This window comes from Echinops telfairi, unplaced genomic scaffold (assembly GCF_000313985.2).
Source record: "Echinops telfairi isolate 266 unplaced genomic scaffold, ASM31398v2 ScPeMD7_7467;HRSCAF=8505_1, whole genome shotgun sequence".
Classification (NCBI taxonomy): Eukaryota; Metazoa; Chordata; class Mammalia; order Afrosoricida; family Tenrecidae; genus Echinops; species Echinops telfairi.
This window is the reverse complement of record NW_022111368.1, coordinates 28,946,808-28,957,032: the sequence shown is the minus strand read 5'-3', so window position 1 is coordinate 28,957,032 and position 10,225 is coordinate 28,946,808. Positions and strand designations below refer to the sequence as shown.

The window sequence follows — 10,225 nt, the reverse complement described above, 5'->3', positions numbered from 1 at the left end:
ATCGCTCTTCCTGGCTCAGAGGCTCCTAAGGGATGAGGTGAATGCCCCTCAAATGACAGAAGGGTTGGACTGGGACGAGAGAGGTAGTTTGTCAAAGTTCCCGTAAGAGGGCATTTCTCACCTGGAAACATTTGTTGTTGCTGCGGTGGCAGGCTCTTAAGTGCCACTGAGCCGGTTCTGTGCACAACAGAAGGAAAACACTGCCTGGTCCTGCACCGCGCTCACAACTGGTCTGACGCTGTGAGCCCCTTATTACAGCCACCATGTCAATCCAGCTCATTAATGGTCTTCCCCTGTTTCTCCACTCTACCAAGCAGGACGCCCTTCTCCAGGGACTCGTCTCTCCATATAACATGTCCAAAGCACGTCTCACCATCCTCGCGTCTGAAGAGCATTCTGGTTGCACTTCTCCCTAGACGGATTTGTGTGTTCGTGTGACAGTCCGTGGGGCTTTCGATGTTCCTTGCCCATGCCATGATTTCAATGCGTCAATGCCTCTGCGGTCTTCCTCATTCGTGGTCCAGCTTCCACATGCAGACGAGGAGAGTGAAATCAGCAGGCCTTCCATCAGGCGCACCTTCTCAACATCTCGCCCTCGCTCTTTCACGCTTGAAAGAGGTCTGGGGCAGCAGATTTGCCCAATGTAATCCCTCCTTTGCTTTCCAAACTGCTGTTTCCATGAGTGTTGATTATCCATCCAAGTAAAATGAAATTGTTGACCGCTTTCATCTTTTCACCATCTGTTGCTTATCGAAAACATTAAGGTAGGTTAAATAGGCCCTTCACAAGAATCCGCGTATGATATGATTCCATTCATATGAAAGTCCGGGATCAGAAAATCTATCGTGGGTGGTATAAAGGGTTAACACACTTGTTGCTAACCGAAAGGCTCAAAAAGGCTCCAGTCCACCCAGAGGCGCCTTGAAGAAACGCCGGGCGATCTACTTCTGGACAAGCAGCCACTGAAAACCCATGGGGCCTCCACGTGTCAAACCTCCCGGATACCCGATGGCCACTGCTGTGGTCTGTAGAGACAGAGGTGCATGAGGGGCCGAGTGCCAGGGCATGAAAGGTGTGAAGAGAGCGGCTGGTAGCCCAAGAGCATGGGGTTTCTTCTTCAGGGATGCAAATGTCCTAAAAGTGACTGTGATGATAGCTGCATCGTTCTGAAAGCCAGGGAAGGGTGCCATCTCAGTGGGTGAACTACACAGCATATGAGTTGTACCTCAATACAGTTGTTCTTAAAAAAGGAAACTAGAGATCTCTCTACCATTCCATTCATATGATTCCATTAGAAAACCTACCACGAAGAGAAGCCGGGCAAAGAAAACCATTCAGCATAACCTGTGAGCCCGATACATTTGGATATGTATGTTTGTGAGGTGATTTCCCTGTGTCCGTAATAGAGGGAGGGGATGAAAGCAGTTACCACACAGAGTGCCCTGGAGAGAAGACGACAGGAGAGCCGCAGGATAACCCTGGCTTGAACGGTCCATACCTGTCAGTTACTCCCCTCTGATGCACACTGGGCCTGATCTGGTTCTCAGCATTTTCTGTAGTTTGGCGTTTGGGTTCACATTTGGGACTGATCTCAGCAATTTTTGTTATATGTTTTTATGTTTTTCAATATATGAAACCGGGATTGATGAACCTATAGGGACAGCAAGTAGAATAAGGGTTTCTAGGGGATACTGTGGTGCGGGGCGGGGGTGGGGGGATGGTTAAAAGGAAGTTGATGTCAAGGAGTTCAAGAAGGAAAAGAATTTTTTGAAACAAATTGTGGTAGCAATTGTATAATACTACTTGATGTGATTGAACTATGTAACAATAGGATATCTGTATTAGCTCCCAATAAAATGGCTTTGGGAAAAGAGAGTGGGGGGAAAAGGAAGCCTTTGCGAAGTGGTGCACCCAGAGGTAGGGTGGGGCCCCAAGGCCTGCCCAAAACTCAGGGGTTTGAGCTGAACACAGGGCGGGCCTTATTCTTGTGGACAACTATGGGCAAGAATCTTACCCTAGACTCTAGGCATCTGCATGAAAGTGTGTGTGTGTGTGTGTGTGTGTGTGTGTGGTATGAGTGTGCATGTACCTAAGCAAAAGAAGAGAGAATATTTTCCAAGGAGCTGGATCATAGTTTTCACCACCTTGATAAAACACCCCCCCAAAAAAACAAGCCAAAAGTCCCAACTAACCTTGAGGTTTCCCTCCACACTGGGTCAGAGCCAGAGCGGTAGCCACGTCCAGCTCACTGCACACGTGGGACTCCGGCAGGTCCTTGGGTGCAGTGTCTTTACGAATGCCTTCCCCTTACTTTTCCTACTCTTACTTGTCTGTATCGTCCTATTTTTCATTCTTCATTTCCTTGTTGAGCACAGAGCTGCAAGTGCCTTTGTGAAAGTACCTGTGGCACAAGACTGGGAGTCCATCACCCGCGCAAAGCGCTCACTGTGCAGAGGACACAGGAGGACAACTCCCAGGTCTCCTGTGCGACTGTTCTGCTTCTAAAATGTACATGTGTGGTCCAGGTCAAGCCCGTGTGCTGTGATTTCGTGGCGTCTGGGGCTTGCACAGGACTTTCGAGGGCTCCCAGGGCACATGCTGGCTGTACGTCCTCCAAGACAATTGTTTGTGCTCTGGCAGTTCTTGACACTTTCAGTGTTCTTCACCGACACTGCCATGTGTTTGTTTGTTTTCTGTAAGCAAAGAGCTACAGATATGCCCTCAGCAGACAGAAAGAAAGAGACCACCAGAAACTACTAAGCCAGTGGTTTTTAACCTTCCTAATGCCGCGACCCTTTCATACAGTTCCTCATGTGGTCCTCACCTGACCCCCCAACCATAAAATTACTTTCGTTGCTACTTCATAACTGTCATTTTGCTACTGCTATGAATCGGGTGGCCCCGTGAAAGGGTCCTTCAACCCCCAAAGGGGTCTCGACCCACAGGTTGAGAACCGTTGTACTAAGCCCTCTCTGGAGTGGGCTGGTGGGAACCAGAAGGAGAGGAGGAGGGAGCCGGGGTGTATTCTGCATACTCCCCCCCCTCCGTCTCCTACTGAGCATTTACACCAGTCATCAATTAGCTCCGTCGAACTATTTTTAAAACTAATTTAAAAAATAATAAACAAAGGTGTGGCATTTTAAATCTCTGCTCAGAAGGAAGAGAGCGTGAATCTTGAACTAAGTAGATGTGAATTCAGATTCCATCTGCCCAGTGTCGGCCAGCCACCCTGCTGCACCCCATCCCCCACCCCTGCTGTGTTCCGTATCCATGGGTGCTGGCTCTCTCTCTGAGCCTCAGGCCCACGGGTCACACTGGGAAGGATTTCCCTGCGCAGGTCTGTGCCCTCTGGTCTTCCCTGTCAGGGTGGCCAGGCTAAAACCTTAGGCCCATCCTGTGTGAATGCCAGTGTCCACATGACTCCTGCCCGTCTGTCCTTCCTTCCTGGGCCGCAGCCCTCCTCACGTTGGCCACCTCCCCAAAGCCACTGGACTCGGATTCGTGGGCACCATTTGGTTCCATGCTTTTGTCCCTGACCCTCTGCTCCAAGTGTCTATGTGCAACCCAGCCCCTTCCCAGACAGCGCTCAGCTGGAACCCAGTGAAGCCTTCTGGCTCCTGGACCTCCATACCTGTCTCCCGTGTGTCCCTCGGGGGAGACCCCTCCTGATGGCTCCTGCAGCCTGCACACCCTGCCCTCAGTAAGTGGTGGACTCACTGGCGAGCGAACGGGGGCTGGGAGTTTACCGAGCGCCTAACACAGAGCGCCAATCCTGAGCCTGGACTCCCCCCGGTCATGACTCACATCTCCGGCCACACAGGGAAATGCAAGCAGAAGGCAAAATGGGAAATGATTCCCAAAACCAGGATCTGAGCGCCCCCTCTCAGATTTTCCATGTGCAGCTTCCACCCGGGCACGGGTGGCCTCCGATGCATTTTACGGCCAATTTCTCTCCAATAACTCGGTCACTAACATGAAAATAAAAACCAGGTCTTTGGGGGTTGGCCTTCACCTGCCCTTGCTTGGCCCTTCTCCCTCCCCCAGAGAAACCATAGAAGGAAGAAGAGGTCGCCTTCACACGGGGCACGCTGTGGTCTCTAGTGCCTTGTCCACTGTCTGTCTAGAAGTACCGCTGGCTCGCTGGGCCTCACCTGGGCTTCCTTGACGCAGGGTTCTCCCGGCTCACATACAACTCGTGCTTCTTCTTGAGGGTGCTCAAGTCTAGCCACCCTGTTCCTCCATAAGATTCGGAAGGCCAATTAACTCTTGGACACGGGTGCACGTCTCCGTAGAGCTCCCCTGTGTCTCACGACAGGAAGTCTGGAGTCAGTGAGACAGACCTCACTCCCACCACGACTATCATCAGGAAGAACACCATCGTGTAACTAATTATACAAGCCATTACCTAAATGTGTTTGTGCCAAGTCTCCCAAGGGAGATGGGTAGGACTTTCTAAACGCAAATACAGGGGAAACCTAGTTTACACTGGTCACCTTGGACGGGCAGGAGGTGACCAGGCAAAGGATACTTTAGAAAGGGTGGTGTCTCCGGCCAAGATCTCTGCGCATGAGCTGGTCATGAACCCCTTTCATGGTGTTCCTGGTGCTCCTCTCCTTTCATGTTGTACTCTGGTACCTTCTAAGGCTAAGTCCTGTCCAGTGGCATGCCTGCCCCTCTGTCCTGGTCCCTTGTGGAGAAGGCTACGAATCTGTTTAGCCGGAAAGGCAACTGTGGATGAAATCAATGTGCGAATCTGCTCATAGAGCCGCCCCACATTTTCCATTCCATTGAGTCTGATTTTATTGATTTCCCTTTGGTTTTTGAATGACGTACACTGAGTGCTACGCCCTGTCACATGCCTCCAGCCTAGCTAAACGTCCTCAATACAGGGATTCTTCTGGTGTCAGGTGCCACCTGATTCATTAGGCCTGACTTGGCTTTGATAAATCCAGGTTCTTCGTCGCATGCATTTCTTCCCCCCTCTCATTCCAGTGTGATTCTCTCTTGATGATTTCCCACCAGGTGGTTCAGAGAACACCAGTCAAGAGCCTGGTGTGAGAATCAGGTACAGAGCACTCAACGGCCACTCGTGGTCACCCCACAGAGGACCCAGGAGCAGCCCTGCTTGGAGGCTCCTCAGAGCCTTTCACTGCAAAGCTGGCTCCACAGGCATCCCAGCTCACCCACAGCGTGGTCTTTGTCTGGCTCGGGACAGGTTGTTGAGGCTGAACCGAATCTCTTTTGGGATAAGGAAGGTCAAGAGAAGGATAACAAATCCTGACGTGGGTTCCCGTGGGCGGAATCCCCCAGTGGGGTTTGTGAGTGTGGTTATGAGGCATGTTGCTGGCTTTTTCTTTGTAATCACTGGGCTCACTGGCCCCTGAGGATATCAACCCTGGTGTCTTCTAGAGAACCATGGGGGTTGCCTCGTTAATGCCCAACACAGGTCATTCAAGAAAACAGGGCTGAACAGGAAAACCCCACCCCCACCCCCAACCCCAGCCGTGGTAGCCAGGCCACTGCTTCCTGGAGGAATCAAAAAAAATTTTTTTTAAGTCCATTGCCATTCAGTCAATTCTAGTTCATGGTGACCCTCAGGTATTACAAAGGACAGCTGGTCCACCTGCTTGGCTATAATCTTGACAGAGGAAATTCACCAGGCCTGGCTTCTGAAGTGCCTTTGGCTGAGTTTGAACTGCCAACTTTCCAGTTAATGGTCAGTTGGACACTGGCTGGTAGTCTAGGGATACTCGTGACGTAGTGTGACAAGTTTCTCTTTTCAAGTGAAGATCCACATTATCTGGTGGTTATCATTTCAGAAGAGATGAGATATTTTTTATTTTTTAGATCATTTTATTGTGGGCTCTTATGCTCTTGATTTTAAAAAGTCATTTTATGGGGGCTTGTATAAGTCTTATCACAATCCATCCATCCATCCATTGTGTCAAGCACATTTGTACATTTGTGGCCATCATCATTCTCAAAACATTTGCTTTCTACTTGAGCCCTTGGTATCAGCTCCTCTTTTTCCCCTCCCTCCCCCCCCCCCACCCTTGTGACCCCTTGGTAAATTATAAATTATTTTAAATTTCATATCTTACACCGACTGCTGTCTCCCTTCCACTGAGGCTTTCTCCCCCCTTCCTCTCCCCACCTTCCCTCAGTCCTCCTGGTACTGCTACCCCCATTTCTGTTCCTGAGGGATTCATCTGACCTGGATTCTGTATATCGTGGTCTCTTACCTTACCAGTGTGTATGCTCCGGCCTGGCCCACAGTGAAAGACAGGATTGGGGTCATGATTGTGGGGGTGAGGAAGCCTCAACAAACCAGAGGGATATTGTGTGTTTAATTGGTGCTATCCTGCGCCCTGGTTGACTCATCCTTTACTTGCAACCCTTCTGTGTGGGGATGTCTTATTGTCTACAGATGGGTTTGGGGTCTCTGCTCCAACCCCCCTTGTTCTCAACAATATGTTTTTTTATTTGTTTTGGGTTTTCTGATGCCTGTTACCTGATCCCTTGGACACTTGATCACACAGGCTGGTGTGCTTCTTCCATGTGGGCTTGTTGCTTCTCTGCTAGATGCCTGCGTGAACCCTTTAAGACCCCAGATGCTAGATCTTTTGATAGGCAGGCACCACTGGCTTTCTTCACCACATTTCCTTGTGCACCCATTTGTCTTCAACGATTATGCCGGGAGGGTGAGCATCATTGAATGCCAGGTTGTTAGAACAAAGTGTTCTTGTGTTGATGCAAGGCTTGAGCAGAGGCCCAAAATCCGTCCACTTCCTCAATGTATTGCCATATAAATATATGCACCTAGGCCAATACCTCTATTTTTATGAATTAATATATTTACATAAGTGCACACCTATGTTTAGACCTCTATCCATAGCTTTGCTTCCTAGATCTTTCCTGTTTCCTTTTACCTTTCTCCTGTCCCACCATCACACTCGCCCTTCTTCTGCCTCTTAGTAATTCCTCTCAGGTAACTGCTGTTGCTCCAGCACCAGTGGAATCTCGACATCCTCCTCATTGTTGATTTTAATTCCCTAGTTGTTCCCCTGTCTGTGGTGTTGCTTGCTCCCTGCTCCCTTCCCCTGCCTCCTCCTCCCCCCAAGTCCCTCCAGAACCTTTGGTCTCGGGCTTTCTCCTTGGGATTGCTTCCCATGCCTAAGAGAAAAGATATTTGGGTAGATAAAAAAGTATGATCTTAGAATTAAGGATAGCTCTTCCCATGATAATACTGGATGACCTAAGACTTCCATGGGATGACAAGTCACTTAACTTGCATGTGCCTCGATTTCTCGTCTGACAAATGGGGGTAATCGCAATCCCTCTCTTGCAGGGTTGTGGTGTGGATGGACTGAGGTAATATGTTTAGGACAATGCCGAGCATAAGAGAAGTGATATGAAGCCACTTAGAGCTATTTGACAGGTGGATGGACACATAGATACCAGGGCTTCAGACTGATTCTTCCCCGTTCCATCAGGGATGTCAACGTGAAATGGAACAGACCCCGTTTTATAAAATGTGGGTAAACTGGAGTGGGAGAAAGCTCCATGCTAGACTTGAACCTCCCTCCTGGAACACAAGGCAGTGTGTGTGCCGCAGAGCAACCAGATCTCTTGATGGGCAGAGTCAGAGACCGTGGTGCCCAGCTCAGAGATGGAGGCTCATCGCTTTGAATATATGTCGCTCTCTGGAGTCCTGACAAAAATCCAGTTTCCCACATCAGGCTACTGAAAGGTCTGACTATAGCTCTTCTTAGTCTCCCATTCCAATGTTGACAATATCATATTTTCTTGTCCTGGTTATCATTCCAATATGTCCACAATGGACAGATTCAGGTCTCTTCCAATTTTGCTCTGGAGGCCATGACCAAACCAGCCCAAGCCACTTGAAGTCCTGCTAGATACAAAGAGAGAGAGAGAGAGAGAGAGTGTGTGTGTGTGTGTGTGTGTGTGTGTTTTAGTGAATGAAAACAAGAAACCAGATCATTGAAAGGCTGAGATTGGAGCTCCAGCCTAGGGTTCTGAAAGAGGTGGGGGATAAAAGTGTAAATTTTGCTAAGGAAAATATCCGCCACCACTCTCTGCCCCGCTCCAGTTTTCCATTTGTCAGCATCGCTAGGGACCTGCTGTGGTGCCTGGTCTGCAGCCACTCCAAGCTTGTGCTTGTCTCTGAGCCCGGCACTCACCCTCCACCTCCGTCTCTGCAGATCTTCGGTGGCCTGGTATGGATCCTGATTGCCTCTTCCTTAGTGCCCATCCCCCTGATCCAGGGCTGGGTGATGTTCGTGTCTGTGTTCTGCTTCGTGGCCACCACGGCTCTGCTCATCCTGTACATGATTGGCGCCCACGGTGGGGAGACTTCTTGGATCACTCTGGTGAGTCCCAAGCTTGGTGGGTAGTGGGTAAGGGGGCTTGTAGTATTGCTCTCTCTCCCTGGAAGCTTGCTTTCCCCATACTTGGGGCGGCTATACCCTCACCTACATTCTAAGGCTAAGCAGATCCAAGCCTTCAGTTCAGAGCTGTCTCCAGCAACCCAGAGTTTGCTGCAGCACGGAAACCACAGGGAAGGGTCAAGGGTGGTTTCGGTTGACTGTGTGATGCTTGCTGAACCTGTCCTGCTTTCTCCTGCATGACTGCCCTTCTGAGTGGAAAACCAGCATCCCAGCCTCCCCGCCTACCACCTGCCCCCACCAGGTGCCCCTGGGCACCTCCTGTCACCCACGAGGGCTGGTGCTGTCTTAGGGGAACTCCGTCTTAGAGGGTGGAGCCAGACCCCTCTAGACAGCTCGGGAGGACTGGCCTTCGCTCTTCTGTGGTGAGGCCACACGTACCACCCACCCCCTGAGCCTCTAACTTTTAAAGCAGGTTTTCTGGAGAGAGACTGGGGCAGGGGAGTTGTCTGGTGGTCTTTATTCCATATAAATTCTGCTTTGGGGGTCCATGAAAAGGGGAAAGCCAACCATGGCATAAGGAGCTTGCGATCCGCTGCTACACCTGCCCCACAAAGGGCCGGCGGCGACATCTTTCCACTAAGATAACAGCCAGGAGCCCCCTGTAGAACAGTTCGGCTCTGCGACACGTGGGGTCCTCCAAGACGCCATGGACTCCCTCAGCAGCAGGTATGAGACACCTGCGTGCTACCTACCACGGAAGGGTGGGGGGCCGCTGGCCGGCCTTGCCCTCTCAGAAGCTCAGAGACTGAGACTTTAGAAATCCCCTCAAAATTAGAACAGCAAAAACAGACCCTGTTTTAGTTCTCGGAGCCCAGAAATAAAATAAAACAAACACAGCCAAACAATGGAGGGGCGTGGGTCTCTCTCACCCCACACAGGTTGATCGGCCCGCCGCATCCCAGCCGGGCCTGTGAGCATGTATGACCCATCTCGGGCTCAGACTCAGGCCTGTTTCACCTGCATCCTCCCACTCCCACCCCTGACTCGATCCCCCTTTGAGAGGTAGCGGCATCCCTTCGCCATCCAAGTCCTGACTTTGCCACCAAGCAAAAGCCTGCTGTCATCAAGTGAATTCCTACTCACAGAGGATCAGGTAGAACTGCTCTGTAGGGCTTCCAAGCCTGCCAATATTCAGGGCAGCCGATGGCCTCCTCTTTTTCCCATGGAGCGGCTGATAGGTTTGAACCACCAACCTTATGGTTCGCAGCTTCATGCCTTGCCACCGCACCACCAGGGCTCCTGTAAACCTAGCCCCACCGCACTTGTTAGCCAGCTCTCTGTGGAGGAAGACCCTGTGCTCCTCTCAGGCAGAGGGACCTCAGGGAGTAGGGCTCAAAGGAAGTCGAGGAAGACGAGGGAAGGGCCTAAGCCATGCAGCGTGGGGGCAGGGCCACAGCTGCCCACCCACCCCGTCTCCACATGGCAGCCTGGCAACAGCTGTTCCTCCCCATCTCTGATGCCTCTTTTGGCCCTGCAGGATGCCGCCTACCACTGTGTGGCCGCCTTCTTTTACCTCAGTGCCTCGGTCCTGGAAGCCCTGGCCACCATCACCATGCAAGAAGGCTTCACCTATAAGCATTACCACGAGAACATCTCTGCTGTGGTAAGTGCCCGACCCTGCTGGGGCCTGGGGTGACCCACCACCCTGCACGTGGTTATGCGTGGCAGCTAGCATCTCCCGCTGACAGCCGGCAGGAGCAGACGTTCTTGTTTCAGTTCAGTAGCTTTCTAATGACACAGCCTTCCCCTCACTTCTG

At 51.1% G+C, this 10,225-nt stretch overlaps 1 protein-coding gene across 1 annotated transcript in view; it reads left to right on the top strand.

The window, feature by feature from the left end:
• MAL (mal, T cell differentiation protein) overlaps positions 1–10,225 on the top strand; it is a 26,923-nt gene that overhangs the window by 12,462 nt on the left and 4,236 nt on the right. Inside the window, exons 2-3 of the mRNA XM_004704368.2 lie at positions 8,223–8,390; positions 9,946–10,071. Coding sequence (XP_004704425.1) covers positions 8,223–8,390; positions 9,946–10,071 — 294 coding nt within the window. The remainder of the gene's footprint in view (positions 1–8,222; positions 8,391–9,945; positions 10,072–10,225) is intronic.